We start from the raw sequence: 27,651 nt of genomic DNA, 5'->3' as shown, positions 1-27,651 counted from the left end.
ACTCCGCAGGGTCCCAACACAGCAGCATGACAGAAGCCCATCAGCCAGCTCTTTCTGCCAGGCAGGCTGTCTGCCTGCTGCCAGCTCACTCCTCTCCTTGGTGTTCCAGGAAGCAATGCTTGCCTCTGAGCCATGACTTCAGAGACTGGACTGACCACCCGGCTCATTGATGGGCAGGCTGCTACCTCATGGGGCATAACAGTAACCTGAAAGGGCAATCTGGCAGATCTCTGCCCGTGTCTCTGCTTCTCAACCACAAGTACATATCAATAGCAAAAAGCCTTGAGACATGGTGTGCAGGTGCAAACCACCCACAGGTGCTTCTGAAAGGTTGTAAACGAGCATCAGCTTAAACAGAGGTTTTCTAGAGGGGACGAGAAAAAGCTAGAGATGACAGTGTATCTCAGCATGACAGTCTAGGTAGGAACAAACTTTCATTATGCTATTTGGAGACCACCTCCCCCTACCCTGCATGGCAATTCCTTGCAGCAAGAGTTGTGTATTTCTCTGGTCCAAACCACTTTCTGAAGGCCAGAAGAAACCACAATTGTTTCTTCAGCTCTTCTCAGCCAACCTCAAGACTCAGGGCTCACAAGCAGCCTGGGACAAAACAGGACTGGTACAAGGCTTCCCCCTTACCACTTATTCAGCCCTCAGGCCATACTGGCCCTCTGAGCCCTGGACACCCCAACCAATCACACTGCAACCCAACATCAGCCCACCCCAGACTTGTACCTGGCCTCCACCAGCCACAGCCAGCAGGGGAACACACCACTGACTGCAGATGCTTTTGTCTTTCCACTACAAGCAGAGTTTCTGCTGAGCTTCCAGTGCCAAAACACCTTCTTGATGGTCAATGTGTTTTAGTTCTTAGTGGTCACAAAGCCCTGCTAGCTAGGGTGTAAACTTCATCCTTCCTTTGGGAAGATTCCAAGTTCACATTTTTCCTAAACAGCTTTACATCCAGCTTGGCATAGGGGTGCGCTCTGACATCATGATCATAAAACACAGAGACTGTATTTCTAAAAACCTTTCCCTGGGCTAATCCTAGCAGCAGCAGTTAAGCTGAGGTTAAGAAGTTATGTGTGTTTCGGGCTTGTAATGACAGAAGTTTCATAAAAGTTGCTGAAAGTGTTTCCCACGTTTCCCCACCAGTCCCACTCCAGAAACACGCTTTGGCTACCCCCACCCCACTTTTCAAACCTTACATAGTCTGCATCCAAACCCACCCTGTCTCCCCTCTTTTTAGTTGATTACAAAAAAGGTCTCTCTGTTAAGAGCAAGAATCTGATGGTTGCAGATGACGAAACCTTCCTCTTGCAATCTATTTACTGATGAAAAAGAAAGTGCTCATACAATCATCCCTAGCCAGGAAATGCTGACTGACTAAGTAGCAAATAGCACAGACCTAAATTAAAAAAAAAAAAAAAAAAAAGAAAAAAAAATCAAATATAATACCAACAGAAGATTAACAGGCTACACAGACTCCTCACTATTTCCTCACTGCTACAATCAAAAAGCTTAGGGCTTACAAAGACAAAAGAACATTCAGTGCAGAATCACTTACTTATCTGTATTGTATTTAAAAGCGCACACACAGAACTGAGGATTTACAGTAAATGCAATGTAAGTCACAAGGTGCAAGTCGGGTGGCGCTAACAACAGAAGTTTCACAAGAGCATCAATGCAAACAGATGTGATTGGGAAGGACATGATGCTTCAGAGATCAGGAATTCCAGTTCATTTAAACAACTTAAGTCATACATTTTAGTCCAAGTAAGATAGAGAAATGCTAGTGTTTCAGTTACTGGGGGTTTTCGTGGGGTTTTTTTTTGGAAGGGAAGTTTCATTTTCTGATTAAGTTCTTGTGAATTTGGTTAAAGACTATACAAGTTGAAAGCACAGACATCTTTCTCAGTATTACAATATTCCCTGGAGTCCTCACTGAACTTCAGACTTTCACAGTGATTGCCAAACACAGAGACTGTTACAGCTTTCAACAGCTCAAACAGGCAAAGTAGGAGAGGAGGTGGACACCCATGGAAGATGAGGCAAACTGTGCAAGTGGTTAGTCCCAGCCTGTAGCAGGACAGATAACAGGATTCACACCCCACATTGCCATAAGGCCAGGATCATTTTCCTCATCATTAGTTAGGTGCTTTATCACAATAGTTGCCATGCCTCCAGAGGGGCCCCAGGCACACAAACCTTCGTGGAGCACACTGCAGTGTGGTCAGAGCACAACTCCTCCTCTTCCAGGCTGGTAAGGCTTGGGGCCTTCTGGCGTTTCTCCGGTGTTTCTTCTTCCTCATTTCTTCTTCTCTTCTTTTCCTGAGTGCAGAAAATGAACAAGCCAGGAAGTGAGCTGGTCAAACTGCTTATTATGCAACACCAGTGATTTTTCCTGTCTCCCAGGCTTCCTGCTTTTCACTAAACAAACATGAAAGTGCAGAAGCTTTGAGTTCATATTATCTAATTTGGAAACATTCAGGAAGGAGCTCATGTGTCATTTGGAAGGGAGGGTAGAAATCACAAATTTTTCAGGTTCAAGGTCCCCAAATGGTATGAAAAGGGGTCCTTGTGTCAGTTAAAGATTTCTTACTCGACTGCGATAAGAAAACATGACTTTCTCGTTTAAAGGCCACAAGGATAGAGAGAGAGAGAGAAGCTGCCCTTAGAATGAAGGGCTGGAAAGAGTCACACACAGTTCAAATGCAAAAAATCACACCACCCTCAGACAAAATTCTCAGTTAAAATCCATTTAGAACAAATGACATTTGAAGCTCAGCCACCCTCATGGACTCGCACACCACTCGAGTTCCAGTTTGTCTCTCTCTCCCCTTAACCAGAAATTATCAGAGCAATGAAAGAAAGCCTCAGCTGGGAGCAATGCAAGACTAGAGAACTATCAAGACAAAGTGCTACAAAGATGTGACAAAGGCTGGTGAGAGAAAAACAAGCAGTATAATTTAGATTTGAGTTCTCCCATAAAGCTATTCACTGCCCTCAAAACAACAGGAGAAGCAGCACTTTCCCCCTCAATATTACAGGGACATGGCAAAACCACCACAGACTCTGGGAGCAAACACACCACCCTCACAAAAGGGCAGAGGCTGCCTGCAGTGACCCCAAGAAGGCACGTAGGCAAGAGTAGCACAAGCCCCAGGTTATGCCATGGAAGCATGTCTAATCCTCTAATAGCTCAGCACCCAGCAGCATAAGCAGCCATGGTGAGCTAAGATCTGGGAGAGCAGCACGCGGCACCAGCTCTCCCACCAGTCCTCTGGAAAGAAGAAGGTCAGGTCCTCCTGATCCCACCTCTTGCTTGGTTTGCTCCCCTTCCTCCTGCTCTTGGGCCTGTTCTTCCTCCTGACACAACCTTTCTTCCTCTCCAATAACCACATTCTCCTCCCGGATCTCCTCTGGGCTTTCCCGATCCAGCTGAATCTGCTCCAGTTTGCTTTCTGCTTCCATCACACCACCGTCCTCTTCTTCATAAGATGGTCGCGGAGACCTAGAGGTGGGAGAGAGATCAAAGAAGAAAAACACATCATTATGGGCCTACAGACACCATCAGCTACCTCAGACCTCTAGAAATCCAGTTTTTTCAGTTCCCCAACCCTGCAGTTTGCTGGGTGTTCTACACCAGGGCTCACAGCCTGATGTAACAGGCACCCAGATGTAACAAGAGTCATGCCACACTCCCACACTTCAAATGTCCAAGACTCAGCTCAGCTAAGAGCTGTGGCAGAGCTGAAGGCATCTGCACATCATGATGGGCAGACCCACAGGAAAGCAGAGAGCTGCCCTCTGCCCAGACCACTGCCACCATGATGTGGTGTTGACTCAGTTCCGTGCTTGCCTACAGCTAAAATCCCAGGTGAACCAGCATGCCCTGCAGTCCTGCACACAGACACACCTCTGATATTGTCCCCGCAGTTCCCAGCATCAATTCAATGTGGGGCACCAAACACAGCCCTTCTCTGCCTAAACTCATCTTCCATGTTAACAGAGTCTTTTGCTGGAGGAGGATGCAACCAACAACACATGGACATGCTTCTCAAGATTCCTCTTTTCTCTAGCTGAAACTAAACTGCAGGGCAAGGCTGCACAGCCACTCACCTGGAGGGTTGCCATTTGCAAGGCACAGTGCTTTGCAAGCAATGCTATATCTACACTTGATCCCACGCCTCAGCTTTGCCCACTGGACTAAACTACACTCCTATTCACATCCATCATCTCATAGCCCAGCAAAACACAGGAGTTCAAAAGCAGATGGGAATACCCCTTGGTTTAAGGGTTCAGAAAAAAAATCAAGTGGGGTTTGTACAACAGAATTCCTCCAGGTCTCCAAGGCTGCAAGAGGGAGACCTAGGAGTATGTTTGTGCAAAAGCAGAGCAGCCTGTGCCTTTGGGCACAGGGGCAGTGGGAATACAGAAACCCAGAACTCCCCCTGGCTCACAGCTGTGCCATCTAGCTGTCCTCTGGCTGGGGAAAGTCTTCTCCTCCCACCCGTTTCTTGGAAAATCACCTGGCTTGTGAGAGCAAGGCTAGAGAGCTGACGAGCAGGCAGCTGCCAAAGGGCAAGGCTGACTCACCACTTCTGCCTCACCATCCAGTACCAAATCATGAAAACAAGTTCAAGTAAGATCTTTCCACCCACCTCCTAGCTGCTGGGAAGGCAGCTCACAGGTCAGCCACCATCCAACCCTCCACACTGACCACATGGGGAAAAAGATGATGCATATTCTGGCTCGCTTGGCTGTTGGTGGGAGGATAGTAAGTCACAAGTCAATAGGCTCTGAAGGCCCAGGAAACTAGCAGCTCTTCACCAGGATGGCAGCAATGCCTCCAGCTCAAGTGCAAGCTCATATGAAAAATTAGTGCCAGCAGATGCAATACAGTCTACAGGATGCCTTTTGGACCACAGCAGTTTTATATAGGGGGCAGTTAGGCTGGCACAGCTACACCTTCTTTCACGCAGCTGATAGCAATGGATCTCCCACCATAAAGCAGTGAACCAGAACCAAAAAGAAAATGTGCCTTAGCACCAAGGCCCTCAGGGGATACAGAAGCTATTTTAGCTCCATTCAACAGAGAGCAGCTGTCTTCATCCACTCACTCACAGCCACCATTTAAACAACCTTCCCATGAAAACTCAGAGTTTGTTGCACCTTCAGTTAAGCAGGAGAGAGGGGAGCTGGGAAACCCTGACCACAGCACTGGTTGTCCCAGCATGGGGCATCACAGACGCACAGCATACCCGTGCTCGCACCACACTCCAGGCTCGTCCTTTGGATGAGGCAGGTCAGCAAGGGCAAAGCTACTGAAAGAACTTTATAGGGCACAGCCACCGGTTAGAAAGCAAGCTCAGCCTTTGCAAAAAGCCTGCTCTCAGCAGACCCACAGGATCCAAGCCCCTTTAGCGACCTCCAAGCAGCTAGCCTTTAGCCAAGTGCCCATTCACCTTCCCTGCTTTTAAAGGACCACCTCCTGCTGATGGGCTTCACCTGCCATGAATACCATCCCCCCTGCTCAGCACCTTCCCATCCTGCTACAGAATAAACACAAACATCACATAAAAACCCAAGGAGAAATTTCTGGAGAGGATAATGGTAATTCCAGCTAATGCTCTTTAGAAGGCTGAGGGAATAGCAGTAGCCTTTTTTTCAGGCAAACTCTTTGCAAGGGGAGCTGGAAAAAGAGACAGCATGCTGAAAAGCAGATGATTCCTAATTGCTCCCACAGATGTTATAATCAATGCTGCTCCTTGGAGGCAAGGTGCTTGAGCAGTGCTTGTGGGGTCAGGGCTGCAAAGGTACAGCTTGCAGAGGAGTTTAGCCATGACATTTGGGAAAAAATGTAACAAAGCTGTGAGCTCTATTTATTTGTTCAGCAGTAAATATTAATCTTAAGCATTTTTTCTGTCATAGAATCATTGAATAGTTTGGGTTGGAAGGGACCTTTAAAGGTCATCTAGTCCAGCTCCTCTGCAGTAAGCAGGGACATCTTCAATTAGTCAGCTTGCTCAGAGCCCCATTCAACCCGGACTTGAATGTTTCCAGGTTGAGGCATCCACCACCTCTCTGGGCAAAGAATTCTTTGGGGTAAAGAAGAGGCTATGTCAAAAATTCCCTACAAAATCAGGCTGCCAAGAGAGCTGAGTCACAGAGTTAATGAGCAGGTAGATGGTATCCAAGGGAAGTGCTTTAAGGCAGGAGTTTGGTTCCATTCAGCAAGAAGGGAGTGATGGGAGATGGGAACTAAACAGCTGGCACATAGGCACCTCTCAGGGCTCTTTGCTTCTTGTTTTTCCGTGCTCAAAGAGGAGTCAAGCATGAGGTGGGCTGGGGCCATAACACCCACTATGCTGACATGAGCCAGGAAGCAGCAATAACTTAGAACAGCTTTTTAGGCTGGCCTGGATTATGTTAGAGGTCGTTTCAGCCCCTGCAGCAGCTCAGGTGGCTTAAATCCGCTGTTGTCACTCCTCCAAACCCAGGCGTCCTGGCAGGCTGCCATTGCTTGGAGTGCAAAGCTCAATCCAAACATCCCAAAAGCCTGAGGCCATCCCTGGGCCATTCCCCCCAGCTAGCCCAAATGGCAGGCAGAGAGCATCTGTTCCAGCGGTGCGGGGCCTGTTCTGTCCTGCTGATTCTCAAGCCTCTGGCCTCATCCTTACACATGCTAGACTTGACCCGGGTTTGGTCTCCTCTCCTTCTTTTGCTGGGCTCAGTGGTACCCCTCCCCCTGGTTCATCTGTGTCCTACCCACCTCTGTTTGCGCTGCTCAAGCTTCTGGGACCAGTCACTGAACCCCTCATCTTCCTCCAGCTCCGAAGTCCCAGATGGCTTAAAGTCATAGCTGAAACACAGCAAGAAGAAAAGTTAGGATGAGAGGAATGCAAAAGGACCTTAACCTGGGGTGAAAGAGCCACAGCCTGACACTGTCCTTCTCTCCTTCCAGTTATTTCATCTTTTTTTCCTCTAGCTGCTCCTAAATCCCATTTGAAGCCTTATCCTCTGTTACAGGAAAATGCCTTTGCCACGTGCTTAGGAGCACCCTTGTACAACAGGGGTCTCTTGAGGTATTGTTGCATGATGGAGAGGAAGAAGCAGCAGTTCCGTATCTCCAGCAGGAGCACCCCACTGCCTGCTTGTCTTTGGGGCCACATGCAGGCAAAGACAAGCAGCACATCAAAAAGTCCATGGTTTTCATCTGCACTGAAGGCTGGCCCTAGCTGGCTTGCATCAGAGGTGTTTCAAACTCGGCTATGCTTGTCCTATGCTTGTAGGTGGCCCCACAGAAAAGACATCAACAGGAGCTGGCCTGAACAGCTTGCTGGAACAGGAAAGCATGAAGATCCCAAGATCAGGGCACTGGATCCTCATGTTCCCATACAGCTTCAAGCCAGTCACATGCACTTGCATGACTCCAGCTCCCCGCCTGTGCATACCCTGCTGCTGTGTGGAGCCACAGCCCTCCCGGGGCGCACAGCTGCCGGCACCAGATGTGGGCTGGCCCTTGCACAGGGACTGTTGGGTTCTTCCTACTTCTTTCCTTGTGTTTCCAAGAAGACTCGCCTCCCAGTGAGGGGTCCTGGGTGGGAAAGCATCACGTTGCAAGCATCAGCCTGAGGAGGTGGCTTTTGGGGCTCAGGGTGATCACATTGCCTGGGAATGGGAATTAGGATGTGCAACTCAGAGATTAGTTTAGAACCCAGAGGTCCTTAGTAAATGTGGGTGAGTCTTTTTTATTGCCTTTCTGAGCTCTTAGGAGATGCCAGGAGATGCACAGCCTCCTCCATGACCCCAGTGGCTTGAAATATGAAGTAATTCTCTGAGATCTGGGAGTCTTATATTAACTGACTGCCGGAGCCAAAAAGTAAAAGGGTTTACAAAAACTATGTGCTCTCACCAGGCTCACCAGGGAGAGAAGCAGGGAGTGCACAATGAAAAGCGCTGCTCAGGCCACAAGACTGAGCATAGCCCAGCTCCTGCAGTGCCTCAGCATCCCCTTGGACTGCCGAGCAATGATGCCACATAAGTCTAGGACACAGCAGCCTGGGCTGGGTTATTTTCTGCTGTGTGTGTAGTGGCAGCTTGTGGGTGCCCCAGGATAACACCCAGAAAATTTGATGGGGAATCAGGAGAGCACTACAAATCTGCTGAATCACTGGTCAGAGCTTCAGGTAAGGTGGAATGTTGATGGTGTCCAAGGCAGAATCTTTCCAATATTTGTGGCCCTGGTCACAAATGTGTGTTTGGGCTATCAGAAAAACTCCCAGGGAGCAAGGGAGACTGCCTAATGCTGTTAGAAAACTAGTTGCTTCCCTGGGCCCCTCTGCAAAAACAAACCCAGGAGAAGCATCAAGCCAGCACAACCCATCTGTCCATCCCTCTGGCTCCCAAGGACATGCCTGTCTTTCCTGCAAACCCGCTGTTTTGCAAGCTACTTCTGGTTTTCTTTACTGGGGAGAAGGAAGAACAAAAGGTTCACTCCGTCCCTTAGGTGCAAGGAGATGCCAAGGGCATGTTTGAAGTAACAGGAGTTACAGGGTAAGTCCCAGCATGGGAAGAGCCAAGGGAAGGAGGGGCCAGCATTTACACAAGAGAGAACGAAGCTTTTCAGAAGATTAATAGCCAGGCCTGAGCCCGGCCACATGAGCAAGCCCAGGTGGCTGTCAGCAGCCATAAACAGGATCAGGGAATGGCCAGAGAAGAAGAAAGATCCTTTTGGTTGAGCCTGGCCCAGCAAACATAAGCATCATGGAGCAGGGACCAAAACCCTTCGTTTTACGAGTTCTTCTTGTCATTGCCTGCTTAAGCACTCAATTAAATTAGAGTAACACCAACAGTCCTGTGGGATCTGCAGCGTATCTGTGCCCATGCCAATGGGACCGGAGCCTGCAAGCTGGGTTACTGGGGCTGCTGCACACTGCTCTGGGCCTGAGGCTGCTCACAGCATCTCCCAGCAAAGCGGAGACCAGAGATCCTGTCTGCTGTTTTAAAGACCTTTACAAATTATTTTCCAGCTCCCATTTGAAGGAGGGTTTGGAAAAGCCGGTGATTATTATTACTTTCCAGATCTTCTGTTTGCTTTTAGAGCAGACTGCAGTGGTTTTGTCTGCAGAATATCACCGTGTGTATTTCCACAAAAGATTGTGAAGGTGCTCTGCAATGCTTTCAGATAAAAAGAAGAAAAAAATAAAGAGAAGTCCTGCATCATTTTGAATGGATCTAAGAAAAATAAAAAATATCTTAATGGAAAAAGAATAGATTTTTATAAATAACTTTTGCTATTTTTCCAGTAAAATGAAACTGTTGCTTGTCTTTGACTATAACCCCATATAACTTTTCCATTGTGTTCAATATATTTAGAAATAAGTCAAATACATAAATAGTGGGAAGACTGAGGTCTTTGAGACGAGTTTGGCAACTCAGAGAGTAGACTTGTTTTTATGCTAGTCCCAGTGCTGCCATGGCATCTGCGCTTCTGAACCATGGACATGGGGAGGCTGCAGTAGGATGCTGTGGAGAGATGCTGGGCATGTCATCCTGCCCCTTCTCCAGGTGTTTCCTCTTTGACAGTATACAGCTCAGCATCTCCATAAATGCCTCCTGAGCTACTTCCATTTAAGACCTGCCCCGTTAAGCTGTGAACTGCACCAGGTCAGGGGCTGCTTCATGCTCCCAGTGCCGAGGCAGCATCCTCCAAGGGAGGAGTGGGGAGCCCAGCCAGGACAGGTGACTGCTTGCTTGGTCACCAGCACTGCGATCTGCTCGGGGTTGTGCACCACATCCTCAGGCATATGTCCATTTTTGCATGTATCAGGAACCCCCATTACTTTCGGTGTAGGATGATTCACCAGCTGAAATTTAACCAGGCACTGAAATCACTGGCAATGAGGACTCCCTGCCAGAGCTCAGCCTTGCCCAAGCTGTCCCAGTGTAAACACTCAGGGTCGTAAAACACCCAGCATCCAGCTGAAAAAAACCAAGAGCAAAGCATGGCTTCTGTGTTTTTCTGCCCAAACAAGAAAACACATTATTTGCTAGTGTGGGCTAGATCCCCAACCTAAACCTATTAGAGAACTTCTCCATCTTCCCAGCCCACCCCAAGCAAGAGAGACACACGCGCCGTGGATGCAGGAGGGTTTTGCTGCAAGGAGAAAGTTTGTTGCTGAAGGATTTATCTGCGAGTATTTCTTACTGGTTTTCCTGCGCTGGACCCGCGCTCTCCGAGCAGGAGACAGTGCCATTCAAGCCCTCTTCTGCCTGGGATCTCAGCTGTTTCTCCCGCTCCCGCCGCCGCCGCTCTCTTGCCGCCTCCTCCTCATCTTCCACGCTCCACTGTGCTGTCAGCCTGCCAAGACAGAGGGAAAACCCATCCTCAATGCCATCAGGCAGAGCCTGTGAAACCAGGTAATAATCCTCTGAGGTATCTGGGCCCCCCCGGCAAACAGGAGGCTTCTGCAGAGGAGTGCTCCCATCGTGAGCAGTGCTCCTCAAAGTGGCATCCTCACCTCCATCAGCAGAGCTGCACACTGGGACTGATGGATGTGCAAGGATAAGGTGGGACACACGGACTGGGAGAGGGGTGCAGAAAAGCCTGCAAGTCTCTCTAAGGAACACGTGGTGCATATCCCCTTCCTTCCAGACCAGCCACCTTCCTGCGGGCTGGAAGCCCACTGCGAAGCACCATTCCCTGAAAAAATAGCTTTGCAGCCCAGGAAGGGTTTGTAAAGGGTCTTGCAGTGCTGCAAGATATCTAACAGCCTCATCTCAAGCTTTGGCCCAGGACAGGAAAGTCTGCACACTGGGGGTGAGTTTCCTCAAGCAGTTGAGCTGCTCCTGCCTGACCAGGACCAAGGGAACAGGGGTGAAGGGCAGCAGCTATGTCCTGCTCTGCCCTGCCTGGCTTCCTTCTAGCCCTGCAGAGAAGCAAAACCTGCCTTAGCTTCTCCCAGACATATCAGCTGCTGAATAATAATGCCTCTGTCAGCAGAATGGCCTCTTACATCCCCAAGGAAGCGATGCCACATTCCTCCTCTGGTGATAATGCCAGTCCAGTCGCTCGCCACATGAGATCAGCTCCTGCTCCACCACTGGCAGCACCAGCTGAGATGCAGGCAGAAAGGGACATGCTGCCATGGGATGGTCACCACTCACCCAAAGGGCTTGTGATGGCAGCTGGAGCTGGCCAGGTCTGACTCGTGGTACGTGGAGCTGATGCTGGGGCAGATGCTTCCTCACCCCACTCACCCTGGCTCAGCTGCGTCCAAAACAGACCATGAAGGCTGTTTCCCCTGGTGTTTGCAAACATTATTACAGAGATGCTCTTGAGGCAAGGCATACACACGAGAGTCAGGAAGGCAATTTCCCACCAGCAGCGGGATCCAGCCCAACCTGAATTTCCCCTCCTCAGGCACACCCTGAGGACTGCAGTCCCCATAGGAGGAATCTGCTCAACAGGAGATACAGTGTGACATAGTTCAGATTGGGGCAAAGAACTTGTGGAAAGGAAAAGAGAAAAAAACCCAGAAATGCCTTAGCTGAGACTTGTTTCAACCCAGTTTGAGAGAATAAGGAGCAGGTTTCAGCTGACCCCAGAAGTGCCACTCTGCCAGCCTGCCTGGCTTTACCCACAGTCTGGACTATGAACCATGTGAAAGGGCCTCACTTCACCAAGGGTCTCACTAAAATGTTGTTTTCATTTGAGGTTCAGGACAGGTATCTCCTCCTCCCAGCAATGGGAGAACAAAAAGCCCATAAGGATTAATCGACACATTTTGTTCAGGAAAAATTTGGCCTTTCTAATTACATTATGAACCTTGTTAGCCTTTCCAGAGAGATTCCCTCGGAGCCTATTTTACTCTGCAGTGGCAGCAGGACTGTTGAGCTTAGCCCCAGTAGCATCCCTTTCCACAGTGTTCCCCACACCACCCAGTCAGGAAGCTGAGGATGACCCTAAATCACTGCCCTCTTGAACTCCCACCTGCCCCAAGGCAGCAGAGCCAGGATGTTGAGCCCAATGGAAAAAAGTTGCCCATCCCTGCTGCACCCAGGGGGGAATAGGGAACAAAGCAAATCCCAGGACTAGCCCAAGAGAATGCTCCACTGCTGTGTATTTACTGTCTGCCTTATTTTGGGTGGGGTCATTTTGCAAGCAGCAAATTCAGCTCTTTCCCCTTTTACCCCCTCCTCGTCCCTTGCCACCTTGCTCTCCATGGGGAACAAAGTGGACCCAAACCAGAGCCTGGGCTCCCCTCCTCCCTTCCCTACTCATCCCACACTCCTATTTATTATTTTTCCTCAGGTTCCCATAGAAACCCTTGTCTGTGGGCCTGGCAGGAAGCCACCGTGTTGTTGTTTTTTTTTTTTTTAATATATAAATGAAGTCATTCATTAAACTCTGCCATGATCTCCCTCCCTTGTGCGACAGCTCCAGATAGTCTCCAATTCAGAAAGGCTGTTAACCCCCTCTCTCCCGTCTCGACCCAGTTACAAGAAGCAAGGTCCATGTTTATGCCAGGATAAGTTAGATTTCAATTAAAATCCTTCACCCCCTCCTCCAGCTCCTTGGGAAGCTGCTGCAGAGGTGGTGCTGCACCAACCCTCCCAGCTTGCCTAGGGTGCCCAGGGGAGCTTGGAGGGGGGTACCCTCTGAAGCATATGAGCTTTCCACACTGTGAGAGCAACGCTGGTTGGCAGCCCTCTCCCTCTCCCAGTTGGATGTGACTAACTCTCTCCCCATGACCTCACCGGCTCGCTATTCTGTCCCTGCATCCTTCAAACAGGCTGAGGACAGAGCTGGGGGCGACTGTTTTGGGGAGGAGAATTTTTCTGCAAAACCAGGGAAATAACTTTCCCAGCTCCCTTTGCTACGGAGCAACCCAGCTTCCAGGTTGCCTGACGCTGTGCTGGGACGTGGCTCAGACACACTGAGCATCCTGGTGGGGCTGCAATGCTGGGAGCACCATGCCTCTGCTCAGCAGTAAGGGCTGCAGATAAAGCCCCCACCAAGCCCCCGCTCACTCTGCCTTCAGGAATACCGGCACTCTCCAGCAAACACCTAAAATCAGTTTATTTGCAGACTCCGAGCTCTCTCTCATGCTCAAACAGGCTGGTAGCGGAGTGAAGTTTAATAAGTGATGCTTTGGGGTTCAGTAATCACACTAACAAGCAGAGGAAAAAGGATGATTACTTTGTGACTGACCTAGCAGCACAAATATTTGTCTTTAGTGGAAAACAAACAAAACCAAAACAAAACAAAAAACACGAGCAAATGAGAAACTAAGCCTTGCATTTGTTTTTGTGTTTGGGTCAGCTACAGGGGTTTGTCGGACCCCAGACAAGATGTGCCATTCCAATTTGGACAAGCACAAGTGTGAGCAGGGGGTCAGCTGTTAAATTGCCTTTCGAAGCAAAAAGGTGGAAAGATTTAATTTCCAAACAGTTCCATTTTCTAAGAAGGGGCCACGGTCTTCCGTTTGCTCTAATTGCACATCACAATCGCATTCAGTAACTCAACATGCTCAGCCCACAGTGATATTTCACAACCACCTTTCCCACTTCTAGAAATAATTACCCAGTGCTTCAGGATGAGGCTGATCCCACGTATCTCTGCCTTCACCTCCAGCCAGCACTTTCCCAGGTTGGTCTCAGACAGGGGAGGTTGAGGGAAGAAGCAGACTCATAGCTGCCGGTGGGACTGAGAGCTCTCAAATTCATTTCACCCATCACAGGATAGGGAAATGGAAAGCTAGGCAACTTAAAAGCTTGAAGACTTGCAAGATGAGCTGGAGTGTGCTACACTCCGGCATCCTATATAGAGGGATTTTCATGCAACGTGAAAGGAAATTCACCTCCTCACGCAAACTTTAGGGGAACTGGAGAAGGGATGAGGAAGGGTAGAGAGACCTCTTTGTGGCCCCAGCAGACAGGAGCTGCAGCACAACTTGCTCTGGCAAGACCTCATCACAGGGCTGGGTCATTTCTCTTACACGGTCCCTTCTACTCTGCCAACAGCTTTTGGAAGGTTGTGGTTGAGCCAAACACACTCTGCAGAAGGGACTTAACTCTTCCTGAGGAGGTGAGGAGATCCAGCAGGTCTAGAGATGAGCTGAAAGCACCCTGGTTCAGTTTTGGCCACAGAGTATCCGCTTGCCAGGCGTTTGGGTTGCTTAGGCTTCTGCTCTGACTGGGACCAGCTGCCCATTTCTGATCCAGCTCTTGACTTCACATCTCCCTGGACCCCCAGCCAAAGGAGGGGCTTCATTTCTGTTTGCACTACAAAACACCTCTTTTTGCAAAACAGCATTACAGGCACCCAAGCCCTGGCTTCACTATTACACATGGCCACAAACACCAGCTCCAGACAAGCCAGCATTGCTGGAAAGGTCACATTTCCTTTGGGCGATTCCTCACCAGCACTTGAGGAAATTATAATATTCAGGCAAGGGAAATTTCTGGCATCAGATGAGCTGTGTTTAAGGGAAACTCTGCAGACTCAAGGAGTCTTTTGCATGGTTGACAGCTCAAGGAAGCTTTGCTGGCCCAAACCCAACCTTCAGCACTAAAGCTAATTCCAGAAAGGAAAATCAAACGCCTCCCAGAGGCTTTGGGCTTTGCAGAACTGTGCCAGAAAAACTCAGGAACCCTCTACCAGCACACTGGACATTCCTGTCTCCTGAGCTCGCTGGGTTATCAGGCCAGGAGAGTGTTGACTTTGGTTGCTGCCTCTGTTGGGTAGATTGCCCCCACAGAGCCAGGGTTCACGAGGGAAAAGGTTTCGGGAACAGGTTTTAGGAGGAGCCACGTGCAGCCCTGGCATGACAGCTGCTGTTTCCCAGAAGATACATTGCCCCATCCCCCGCTAATAAAACAGTGTCCATCACCACTGAAACAATCACCTGCAAGTGATAGGGCTGCATGAATTAGAGAAGAACTGGAGAGAATAGCCCTACTTCCCCCAGCAGCCATCCCGTTGGCCACTCTGTTGAGAGTAGGGGAAAGAAAGATGCCAGAAACTGATGCATGGGACCTTCCCCTTCCATGTAATCCACTGCAGCCTTGCGTTGCTTTGTCACAGTGCCAGATACAATATCAGTGTAGAATACGGCCTAGGACTGTCAACAAGTTCATCCTGCTGCTGAGCAGAGCTGCCAGGCTTTATTTAATATTGAATTTATCACACATTCCTAAAGGGCCCTGACAACTGGCAGGGGTATGGAGACGTGCAACTCACCCTGTCACATGAAATGGAAGAGGACACCCTCAGAAGGCTACAAATGAACACCTTCCTCACCCACTTGACCTTCTGCCAACAAATTAATCACTTATTAATCTCTTATAAATGGCATATAATGGATCTGTGTGACTGAGTCAAGTATGCTGGAATACCCAGATAATGCCTCCGTTCATGCCATTCAGGACCACTGGTGTGTCAGGCCGCAATGGAAGTCATGGCTGAGGACACCTGCATGCAATGTACAGTCATGCTGACATGGCTCAGTTTCTCTCCATCCCTGCAAATCACATTTGCCATGGCTCAAAGCAGCGTCCCAGGCAATGCCTCACACTACAGGCACCAGTTTTGGGCATCAGAGTTCAGCACCTCAGCCCTTTCCAAAGATCTCTCTAAATCCCAGGTTTACCTCCGCCTATCATGACACCTTCAGAATCCTGTCCCTAAGCCTGTCCCTGAGTCTTGTCCAAGGTCACCAGGAAGACATAAGGAATGGAGCAGAAGTCCAGCTGACATCTTAACCTCCTGATTAACTCTGTGATAACAGGCTGCTGCTGAATGCCAGCAACCAAGACTGGGCTCCATGACACCAGGGAACAGGAGCATCTGTGGTACAGCCATCAGATAACAACCAAGAGTCACACTTCCTCGAGGACAGGTTTCCAATGCTTAGGAGTAATGTGACTGGATAGAAAAGACTACAGCTGGGTCATCATCCCACTGAATAAGGAAAGGGGTGTGGATAGCAGCATGATACAGGGAGACTGGAAAAAGAAATAAAATCAAAAATTATTATGTCACAGCTTGGAGTTTATTTCAGCCTAGCCTCAAGAGAGTTATCCCAGCTCTGAAACAGCAGCGTGTCAGTCAAAGGCAGCCACAGATACTGCACAAGCCTCTCCCTCCCATACATTCATGTAATTCCTCAGCTGCATTGCTCCGTTCAGAGTCCAGGCTACAGAGTTTGGATAAGAAGGGGGGCAGGGGGGAGAGGGAAAAATGCCTCTATATGCTTCACCCCTAGCCTTTTTCTCATACCAAGCTTCCCCACCCCACACGTAGCTACACAGTCTCAGCCACGTCTCCCCATTTGGCTTATAAATCACAGGTCACCTTCAAGACGTGAACAGCAGGATAGAGCTGCTTCACACCCAGGGGCGACTGCAGAGCCCATCCCCACCATCCACTGGAGCTGGGGGTGTGGAAATGCAGCACTCATGGAGCGATAAGGACACACCAAGGCATCTGAACAGAATATGATACGGCCCAAACTTTTATCAAGCAGAAGTGGAAGAAAAACCGCATTCCACAAGGCAGAGACCTATCTCCCTTTTAAAAATAAAAGCAACTCTTATTTTTTTAAAAGGATCTTGGATTTTCTCCAAAAACACACATCCCATTTCTGCCCAGAGACGGATGTGCAGATGTGCAGCCATGCGTCCACATACGCCAGGTATAAAACTCTGCATGGTCTAGCCTTCATTAAATTCCCTGCAAAGACTGACCTGTCACTGTGGCATGTCAGGCAGGGAAAGCCTCTGATGGTAATTTACTGCTTCCACAAGCAAAACAAGACACATTTGGGAAAGCTGGTGGCAAATGGTAGGAGCAGACCCTAGAGGAGGGATTCAGGCAGGGCTGGTCCTTCATCACGAGCTTCATCTGTCCCCCTCTGCCACTCACAGGATAGTGGCTCCAAAAAGGTACAGGGGATGTTCCATGCTTCCAGACACCATAGGTGACGCACTGCCACACACAGGCACAAGGCAAGCCAATGGGAACAACTGTTTCTTTTTATTATTACTGGTTTTAATGATGGCAGACAGAATCCCAATGAATCCCCTACAGGATGATGAATTGCACTCCCAGGACCATGGGTCCTTAGCACAGAGATAGGCTGGTGCAGTAATGTATTAACATCACCGGTCAGGAATTTGGCAGGGGGGAGGAAAGGGCTGGAGTCTGAGCCCTCCCAGCACTCCACTGCATTCAGTAGGTGTGAGAAATTGGTGCTGTGTACAACCTCAAACCATGGCTCTTTCTCACGGTCTCTCCATCTCGGCCCTAAAGTTCAAAAAATTGGATTTTTTTTTTCTAAAGAGCAGGAAGTCTGGGTTCTGTTTTTGCAAGGGAGAAGCACACCAGAGAAGAAAACAGATTTGTCAGAGGTACAGACTACCTTACCCAGCTTTGGTATTTTATTTTTCCCCTCTCTCAGAGGGAAGCAAGCCTCCACAGCCTCTGTGCCTTAGCTACAGTCAGCCAGCATCCTTGATACACTCGTGCTGGAAAACAAGTCTGAGCCTAGGAAGGTGAGCAATAGCTTTACCCCTGCTTCAAGATGGAATTAAGGGTAAGATTCATATCAGCTTGGTGCTTTTTATAGCACCGCTGGCTTGGCTACGAGTCACTCATTTTGCAGCCCCTGGGGCGACACAGTCCCCCCAACAGCAGGAGGGAGTTTTCTGTCTGAGCACTGGCAGGAGGCAGCGAGGGAGGCCGTGAGAACACGCTGCTCTGCTCCCTGGGAGAGTTGAGGCTTCGTTTATGGCCATCACTGAGGAGCTGTGCTGCAACAGGAACCGGAGTCAGCAGCAAGCCCTTGGTCCCTGCTGTGCTAAGGCAGCAAGTCTTCATGAGGAAAAAAGAGTCCTTGCACCTCAGCCTCTTGCCATGGGACAGAGGCACACAGCAGCCCCAGCTGCCCTCTGCCCACAATAGAGCTGAGGGACGGTGCTGCTGATGTTTGATGGCTGTTTGGTGCTCCATCAACAGAGCTAGAAATGGCAGGAGAAGGAGGAAAAAAGAGGGAGGAAAAAGAATGTGGAAGCCGAAAATTAGTTCTTACACACCATTCACACACCATTCCAGCTGCAAAGTCTCAGATCTCAGCTTCTCCACCCAGAACCCTTTCTAGCTGAACTATGCTCAATGTGATGGTGCCTCTCCACTCCATCAGAGGATGTGGATAACCTGTGGTAGTAGCCCTGAGAGGCTCAGAGGCTCACTACAACTCCCAAAAATTTCCATGGGCTCAAAGTTCAGGCCCTAAATATCCAATTGCTTAAGAGCAGGTAAAAAAATTCGAGTCAAGCCAGGCTAAAAGCAAACAAAACCCATCAGCTGGTTTCTGGGAAAGGTCAGTGGTAGGTGGAGTTCTTCTGAAAAAAAACAAGCCCCAGGGCTGGGAAAATACGGGAATGGATCCACAGGATACTCAGAGGGGACAGATGAGCTGCTGCAATTGGAGAGAGAATGATGAGCTGCCGTCTGTGGAGTGAAAGCAGAGGGTGGGCATCCCATGAGGCATCCAGGGAGGGGCTACCCACCACACACTGGCTTAGCCCCTTACCCTCACCCTGCCCCACGGCTCAGCTGGGTTGCAAATCACCAGGTCCCTCCTGACTTGCAAAATGTGGTGGCTTCACTCTGCAAGCAGCTGGCACCAGTGAAGCCCCACCAGGACGTGGAAATCCCCCAGGCAATCCCCTCCCAGCCCCAGCAACACTGGGTGGGTGATCAGTCTAGCTAAAGGACTCCCCTGGCTGCTCCTCCCTGCCAGCAGCCTCTGGTCGTGTCTCCCTTCCCATCTGCCCCCCACTCGTGGGGTTTGCAAAGGTGCCCACTCGTTCTGCCCTGGCCATGGTGATGGGACACTGAAGGATAAAAAAAAATAAAGGCCACTAATAAGAACATCAAAATAGGGAGGATTTGGGAAAGGAGCACTGTGGTGGGCAAGCCCTGCAGGGACCATAGGCTCCTCATGCAACATTTGAGGCAGCATTGCAAAGCATGAATTGCACGGATGAAGGCCCTGTGTCCCCCTGACCTATGCCAGCATCCCTCCCTCCTCTCCCCCACAACAGCTCTGCTAGTGGCTTGTTGCTGCACGTTCATTTTTCCCATCGCCCTGCGAAGAGCTGCTTAACTTCTTCACAACAAGAACTCCTCTCTCCCCGTACCTATCCACAAGCCAGAGAGGTGGAATAAAGCAATGCTGCAATAGCCCCCAGAGTAGTTATCTCCCAAGCAACAAACCGTGCCCAGACCACGTCAAACACCCCCACAAAAAAATGTTCTTCCCCATCAAAGCACCATCCAGCCCTCCCATGTGCTTCCAGCTCCTTGTTCCCAGCTCAACACTCAGGAGGTCAAGACAGAAATACTGGAGTAGCATCTTCCCTGCTGAGAAACATCCTGGCAAGCTTCGAGAAACGTCGCATGCAGGCAGAAAGGAAGGCATCCCGTGGAGCTGGGCAGAGCCCCCATATCCTGATAAACTAAATATTACACTCATGACATACACCAAAATTCAAGGAGTTCAGAGAATTTTAAAGGTACCCCCTAACGCTGAGATACTCCAAGCATTGCCAAGAGCATTGCTGGACAATGCAGTACCGAGCTGTAGGGAGAAGGAAGGGGCCATGCAGCTGCCTCATGGGTGCCAAGACATAAGTGTTGGCATTGGCTAGAAGTGGAAAACATTTCATCAAGTATGGCAGGCCAAAACACAAGGGCATGCAAGATTCATTTCAGATCTCACAGTTTGGCTTCCCATGTTAATGGCTTCACAGAAGATAAAGCAAAAGTCCCATCCTACAGAGTAAATAATTAGCTCTATCATGTGATTCAATTTTCTGACTTATAATTAGAGACACTCATTTATTTACTGCCTGTGCAGCAGCCATGCTCTGGAGCCCCTGTTATGGACCAGGTCTCCGTTGTCCTAGGAAGCATACAAGCAGCGTGCAAGAAAACTGTCCCTTTACCACCCAAGAACAAATCACAGCTCACTTCCTAATGGTACCCAAGATTCACCCGCATGCTGGATAAAAAACAAACCAGCTGAGACAAGAGCAGTACTGCTTCTTCACATCCATCTGCATGCACACTTCACCCCACAGCTGCACACCCCAGACAGGCACCGACAGCCCAGCTACAGGGACACAACTGCAGCAAGACACCGCAGCACTTAGCGGGAGCAGCGTCAACCAAAAGGCCAAATAATCTGGTTTCAAGGAGCGGCACAGCTGATTTACAGACAGGCTGATTTGTAGGTTAATTAAACAGCCATATTCTTTTGTGAAACACTTGAGGCTCGATAAATAGGGGGAGAATAAAATTCCAGCAGGAGTAGATAATGAACTGAATGAATCGACATGACAGGCACTGGATCCCTATCTTATTTATAGGAATTCATTAAAAGGATAAGGAAAAAAGAGACCTCGATAACAAGATAAAGCAGCTCATGTTTGGAGTCTTGTGGGTGTGCAAGGGATCATCATGCTACAAAGGGAGAAATCTTTCCCAAGTGATATCCTGATAGAGAAACTATGCCGGATGAGGGGAGTGCCTGGGCACGAGGGGCAAAGGAGTGGAGGTAGATAGCCCTGCAATTGTCCATTCTTCTCATGCCTTTCCCAGGTAATTACTCAGCCACTCCTGCTCTGCAGTTGCAAGGCATAACCCTGGGCTCTTTTCAGTCTCCAGCTTTTCAGATGTAAATGGCACGTTCCTGCTTGCACCTTCTGCAAAGCACCTTCTTCAGGAAGAAGAAGGAAGGCTAATTTTTCTAATCCACCTCCAGGCTGGGCAGAGGTGAAAGACATTTCCCAGAGTGCTGGCTCAGCACTCCAGCCTGCGGGTGTCTCCAACGTGGTCCGGTGCTCCAAAGCACACAAAATCACTCTGAAGCACGGCATGCACTAAACCTGTCAGCAGTCAGTGGAAAAGCCTTTTCATGCAAATCAGGCTCCTGGGACCGATGTTTGGGAGTTGGGAGATGCTCTGCACAAGGGCATGGCCCCTTTGTCTGAAATGCTGGGGGCTTGTATCAACCACGAGGCAGGATGCTTAAAGCATTGGGACTCAGCTCTTCAACCCAAAAGCCACAAGACCTTTACACTGGTTTCAGCTCAGGAACCCTTAACCCAGCTGCTGGACAGCTGACAAGCAGCTCCCTTAGCTGAGCCATGCTCAGAGAAGGTAATTCCCTGGTTATCCCTGCTGAGGTCCTGCAGCAGGAGCAGCCAGGTAAATCTTGACACCACATCAAAATCTCAAGTGCTCACAAACATGGCTCTGAGCAGCCGTTTTCACTCTTGTGCTCCAGGTCTTGGACACATCAGAAGAGCCCAGGACCTACGCACTGTAACCACTCTGCCTGCAGTCACCTTGGGACAGATAAAAGCAGAGCACGTCAATCTTGACAGCAACATATCTTCAAGCCGGGAGCCTCAAGCCATTCACTGACTGAAGCAGCTTGTTCCTGCAGCCAAGGTGGCAGGGCTTGCAGAGCCAGCCCCACAGCCGTTCTTAGCGGGGAAGCTGCTCCGGGAGAAAATACAACTGCACAACAAGATATGCTGTGTATGGACCAGACCTGCCCATTCTGCTGTTGAATCCTGTGAACGTGAGTGAGGCTATCTGTGTGTAAACCATGGAAATCTCTCACACCCACACCCCACTCCCTTCCTTGTCTGTAAGCAGGACTGGAAAACACAGCCACAAAGCAAAACCTCAGCCAGATGAAGTGTAATAAACCCAGCTCAGCACAAATGTCACCTCGTAAAAGCCCCTCTGAGTCTCCAGGACACCAAGAGTCCCTTATGTACAGCAGGATGAACTTGGAAACATCATTAAGGACAGGAAAACACCTCTGACTTGGGCTGTGTTGAGAACAGTTCTTTGGACACCCTTTTTCTTTGCATGAGGCACACATGCTTCTCTCTGCTCTCCCCCATCTGCCACCCTGCACAATAAATTGCCACTCAGCTGTGAGCAGTTCATTTGCCTGGCCCCCCTCAATACCAGCTGGTCCCAAATCCGAGCCCATCTCTGCCTTCTGCACACCCATAGAGGTTTCCCTCCCCCTCAGGAGCCCCTGACCAAGCCCTGTTCTGAAACAGGGATGTGTAACTGAGATCCTAGTCCCTCCAGGCTGAGACCAGGGAAAGAGTCCAACAGGACAAACAGGAGATGAATAGAGAAGAGTCACCTTCTCCTGCCCAGGAGACTGGGCACTGACTTTGCACCCAGGGCCAGTGCAACCAGTGGGAGCTTTTCTGCCAACTGCCCTGGGTCTAGAACAGGAGAAGGTGGCAGGGACTGGATGGCTGTAGGAGCCTGTTTTCCTTCCAAGGTGGGAAACTCATTTGAGAGGTGAGGTTTAGAGGCTGCAATACTAGTCAAGGAGATCCCAAATTGACTGGAAATTGCTTGTCCAAAATAAACCCCACATTGACATCCTCCACCTCTATGCTGGAGACCAGCAGGCACAGTGAGGACAAGGGAGCCAAGAGGTACCCAAGATGTAAAATGTCAGTCCAGCACTCCCTAATTCCACCTCTCACCCATCCAGCTGCTCAATTAAATATAAAGAGTTGAGAAGTGCCTCTCTTCTGTCCAGTCAGAGCCATCAGCATGGCACACCACCATCATCTAGATCCTCAGAGGAAAGCAGCATTTCCAGCCCGCAGGGAAAAGCAGATTGACCGCATGGTAGGGAATCCCAGAGCCAGCAGACAATGTAGCCGTCCTTCCCAGCTCAGCCCCGGCTGACAAATGGGAATAAACCCAACTGAGCCATCCACCTCCCTGCCCTGGCAATTAGACTCTAAGAGAAAGGTTCAAAGCACTATTGTGATCAATTAAATAAAAAAAAGAACAGTGTCAGCTTGCAGCCGTGGGAGGATCCGGCCCTTTACTGATCTCTGAATGGAAAACGCACATCACAGCGTGCACAACGTACAGTTCCTACAGGAAAATAAAAAAGAAGAATCCTTTTTCTAGGCAGGACCGTTCAGCACTCAGGGGACACAAAAAAGACACGTACTGAGACATCCCTTGCACGGAGAGCGGATGGGGTGAAACCAGCCGCTCAGGTGAGTGTCACAGTACAGTTGTGCTCAGTTATTTCAGTTGGGAGCTCCTGGAAAAGCCATCAGTAAGTTCAAATCTGCTTTTCTCATACAGCTTTTGGGGAGGAGAGGCGGGGGAGGGGGGCTGTATCTATTATCCTTCCTTCCAACGCATCGAGTCTGCTGGAAAATCAGGGTGAGGACGAAATTCAGACGATTTAAAGGGACACGAAGATGGTCGTTGCGACACACACTCCGCTTTTCCCCACCCGGCGCCCCCCACACCCGCGCCCCTCTGTGCGGGCAGCGCCAGCCGGAGCCCGGAGCGGGTCCCCTGCGGGCAGGTGGGTGCTCACCTGATGAGGTTCTGCAGGCCCTGCTTGCTGGAGTTTCTCCTCAGGATCGCGCTGGTCATGGTGGCCACAGGCACGGCGGGCAGGGTCCCGCTGCCGCCCCCTCCCCAGCGCCGCAGGCAGCCGCCCGGCACTGCGCGCTCCCGCGGCCCCCTCTCCGCCTTCAGGAAGTTCTGCAGCTGGTTTCCTTTTGTTTCTGCTAGCCCCCCCTGCTCCACACCCCCGGCTTGTCTCCTCCACCTCTACCTCCTCCTCCTCCTCCCCCTCTGCCTCGTGGAAGTGTCACGGGAGAATCTCTGCGAGCGCAGCCGCCGGCGGGCCCCGCAGCACAAAGCCCGGCGCTCCCCGCTCCCGTGAGAGAGGGATTCTTTCCTCGCTTTAACTCTCTTCTCTCCCTCCTCATCCTATTCAGTCCCCCCACCCGCCCCTATCTTTCTTTTTTTACCACCCCCACCTCCCCCATCCACCTTTACCACTGTTTTCCTGATTACACAAAGCAAGTAGGGAGCAGAAATCCAGGTTGGCAACTTGCACTCGGCGGGCTGTAAATTACTCCCGGTCCATTCACAGCAGAAGTCCTGCATGAAGGTTTCACCTCCAAACAGTCCCCGCACGCCGAAGGTGAACCAAGAGTCAGATTAATACGAAAGGGCCTTTGTGCTGGGAAATCCACACGAGAGAAAAGTGTTCTCCTGTGATGGAGATAGCGGTTGCATTTTGGGGGAATCCTCAGAGAGGTAAGCAGCATACATCCTGCTTCTGCTCTTAGACTTCCCCTTCACCTGCCCAAGTGACCAACTCTTTCTCCCATGCCTCAGTTTTCCCAGCCATCAAATAGGGCAAGGGCAAAAAAATCTGGCTAAATCTGTCTTGCCTCCATGAAACACTGATATTTCAGGAGATTAAAAAAGTGCCTGTTTGATGAAGGACTAACATTGCCACCTGCTAAAACAAAATGCCCATCTGCCATGCATTCAGATTCATGTTCACCATGGGAGTACTCTCAGGGCAGAGAATGGGGGGAAATAATAGAGTCTTTTTCCCTACCCTGCATCTCCTGGTCGACATGTGGTTTTTTTTGGGGGAAAAGATCTTCTGCCATGGCAAACCAACAGATGCCTGGACTTGTACCTAGCAAGTTCCAGCCCTGTCTTATAGTTGCACTTTATGGTGCTCATGGCACGGCCTGTCCATGTTCCCTAAGGTAAGTGGGAGTATTCCTCTGTATGTCTCCAATATAGGAGCAGTTATGTGGAATCACCCTGCTTCAACCCTTACCTTCCTCCTTCTTTCAGTCCTTCTCATCTCATTTACATATTTCCTTTCAATCACTTCTTCAGAAGTGTTTTTTGATACCTGATAAGGGGAAGTTGCTCATGCAATACACCCAGAAATCTAGATTAAAAATAAGGAAGGGCCTGCCATCTTTCCACTGTCTTTTCATTTTAAAACAGTTTATTTTTTTTTCTGCAGGTATTTACTAAGCATCACCTAAGGGATTATGAACAACAAAACCCACAAAGCACAGACATTGATGCTGCTCTCACTCTGTGGGTTGCTCAGACGATACCACACTGCATATTTTTCTTTCTAAATTTGGTAAGGAGATGCAAGAGATCCACCACAAAAGCTCTCTGTTGCTGAAAAAGAGCTTGTCCCAGCCATGCAAGTGCTTGCCTGAATAATTAGGTTTAAGCACATGAACATTCCTATTGACTTCACCACAACTGGCCAGAGTTGAAATGACGTGTACACCTACAGGCTTTTCTTTTTGGAGAGAATCAGCCCAAACCTGCCAGTGACTCCCATGGTCTGAGCCAGACAAGGATGCAACTTGAAGGAGCCCCGGCAGGCAGAGATGTAGTTAGCAGCCATGGGCTAGCAACAATGAGGGGCCAAATGAAATCACAGCAGGCACTTACTTCAGGCAGAGATGCCAGGGGATCCCCAGGGAGGTGAGGAGGGGCAAGGAGGAATGCAGCCACTGTCACCAGGAGAAGACAGGAGCCTGCTGGGTGAGGGGAAGGAAAGAGGCAAGGGCACACCACTATCTACCAGAGGCAAGATCCTCCATGTAGATGGGCAGAGGGAAAAGCTGTTGATTCCCCCAGCAAGAGAGCCTTGGCTCCACGCCTGGGTTTGTCTCCTCGAGGATGCCAACATGAGCCTCTTCTCTTGCAAGCGCTCGGCAGACTACCACCCCAATTCCAGGCCTGACTGCCTTTCAGAAATGGGGCTTTCAGTGAACAAGGCTGACAAAGCCCATGCTTGAATGATGAAATCCAGGACCAGAGAGAGGTCATGACATCAGCTCTTACTGGTCTAAGGTGCTGTGATAGTTTGGAAACACCAGAAGTGAAGCAGTGAGGAAAGAGGCCCCTTAATTGCAACAGGCTGAGCTCTGTGTTGCTCCCAGGGAGAGACATTCCTGGTACTGAACTCCACCTGGAAAAATCTTTCAAGACGTCTGGGCTACTCGACCTCTGGGGAAGGCTTCCTGCCCTTCTCCCTGGCTTTCATCTTTGAGAAAGATACAAGGTATAACAAGAGAACTCATCCTCCCTCCAGCATCAGCAGGGTCCTGCAGTACAACAGGGAGTGGAGAGCAGAGCAGGGCCCACAGCTTGCAAGAAGGTAAAGAACTGTACACCAAGTGACACATGGACAGAGTCACTGTCTCCATCTCTATGGGGCAGGGACCATTGAAAACTATTAGTCAAAGGCACAAAGGCTGTGAAAGAGAAAGAGCAGTTCAGGAGAAATCCTTGCAGTACAGAGGCGCCTCCAGTCCCCTCTCCTCTCTCTCGCTGCTGAGGCCACGTGCATCAGTCTGAGTCACACCATATATCCAAGAACAGTAAGGTCAGCATCAGTCCCACAGCTGCTCATATCCTTTCACAGAAACAAACCTCCTGGTCCCAGCAGGAAGCGAGTAGGAGTACAGTGGACACAGGAAGAAAAACAAAGAATTGATTCATCTGTTATTTTTTGGCACAGTTTGAGCTAGGAGAACCACCATAAATCTCTGCAGCAAAAATGCACACCACTGCAGGACCTGGGATGGCTGTAGAACCCATGAACACATTGCATGGCACTGGAGAGCAGCAGGGGAAGCAGAGAAGGTGAGATGCTGGGAGAGGGAACGAGTCTGTCTCCATCACTGTGGGAAAGAGAGCAGGAGTCCCAGAGAGAGATAGGGCCGCACCAGTTCCCGTTAATTACACAATCACTCTGCTATGTAGGACTAGTTGCAAAATCAGTTGAAGGCTCACATATGGTCTAGAAAGGAATAAAAGAAACAAAAATACTCTATTCCTGTAGGAAATGCAGCCCAAGCAATTCTTTCCGATATTTCTGGGATGTAAAGCACTGTCAGTATAAGCCCCAGGTACAGTCACTGCAAGGACCGGTCTGCCACTGTGGTTTCCAGAGGCCCGTGTCTGCATGTCAGTGGGGATCTCACCCTGAGATGATGTTCTTGCAGGAACAGCCTCACATCTTCAGCAAGGACTAAGAGCCCTGTCTCAGCTGGAGACCCTGTGCTTCCACCAGCAGCCCCTCTAGGACAATGGAGTAGATGTGGAGATCTTTGGCTTTTCTTTTAAGTGAGGCATCTTTGCCATCACAAACCTCTCTCCCTCTCCTGACATCTCACCAGCCTCTCTTCACCATGCACGTGCAACCCCCACTTTGAACCAGCCTGGCAGACATCAGCATTTTCCCAGCCCCTCAGGAGCCCCTGCTCAGGGAAAGGGGCACACCATTTCATATATCAGGTACATAGATGGTGTGGTTTACACATTAACCTGATGGGTAGGGTTTGCCCACCTTACCTTCACCCCAAATTCCCACTTAACTCAGTCCAGCTTACTCTGCCAGCACTCATTTCTGGACAGCCATAGAGAGACCAAAACAGGCAGTCAGAGATAATCCCGAGGAAAGAGCAGATTTAGCAGCCAAAAGCAGCACGTTGTCTCCTTCACACCAGAACAGCTCGTTACAGGCTCCAGAAGCGTGCTGCCAGGAGGGCAGGGCGCCTCGCCTGCGCAATTAGCTCAGGGTGCAGGGGAAGGAGCCCAGTCCCAATGATGCTCCCCAGCAAGCCTTCCTCTGCCCTGGCCATGAGTCAGGAGAGGATATTCCCAAGCCAACACATGACCCCATGGGTGTTCAGGGATGGGGTGCTGTA

The 27,651-nt window shown here is 49.8% G+C and overlaps 1 protein-coding gene across 2 annotated transcripts in view; it reads right to left on the bottom strand.

The window, feature by feature from the left end:
- The window catches only part of LSP1 (lymphocyte specific protein 1), a 50,123-nt gene that overhangs the window by 14,875 nt on the left and 7,597 nt on the right, over nt 1-27,651 (bottom strand). The window contains exons 1-5 of one of the 2 annotated variants that reach the window (XM_050336491.1): nt 23,466-23,646; nt 10,214-10,366; nt 6,776-6,865; nt 3,319-3,514; nt 2,209-2,331 (exon numbers count right to left, since the gene is read on the bottom strand). In XM_050336491.1, the coding sequence (XP_050192448.1) occupies nt 2,209-2,331; nt 3,319-3,514; nt 6,776-6,865; nt 10,214-10,366; nt 23,466-23,524 (621 nt within the window). In that variant the 5' untranslated portion in view covers nt 23,525-23,646. Of the gene's footprint in view, nt 1-2,208; nt 2,332-3,318; nt 3,515-6,775; nt 6,866-10,213; nt 10,367-23,465; nt 23,647-27,651 lie in introns of those variants that run through there. The other variant, XM_050336490.1, reaches the window with a different exon arrangement.

Source organism: Myiozetetes cayanensis, unplaced genomic scaffold, assembly GCF_022539395.1.
Source record: "Myiozetetes cayanensis isolate MyiCay16 unplaced genomic scaffold, myiCay2020 scf6-25, whole genome shotgun sequence".
In the NCBI taxonomy this organism is placed as follows: Eukaryota; Metazoa; Chordata; class Aves; order Passeriformes; family Tyrannidae; genus Myiozetetes; species Myiozetetes cayanensis.
Note: the sequence above shows the minus strand (reverse complement) of the source record. Positions and strands in the feature narration are given on the sequence as shown.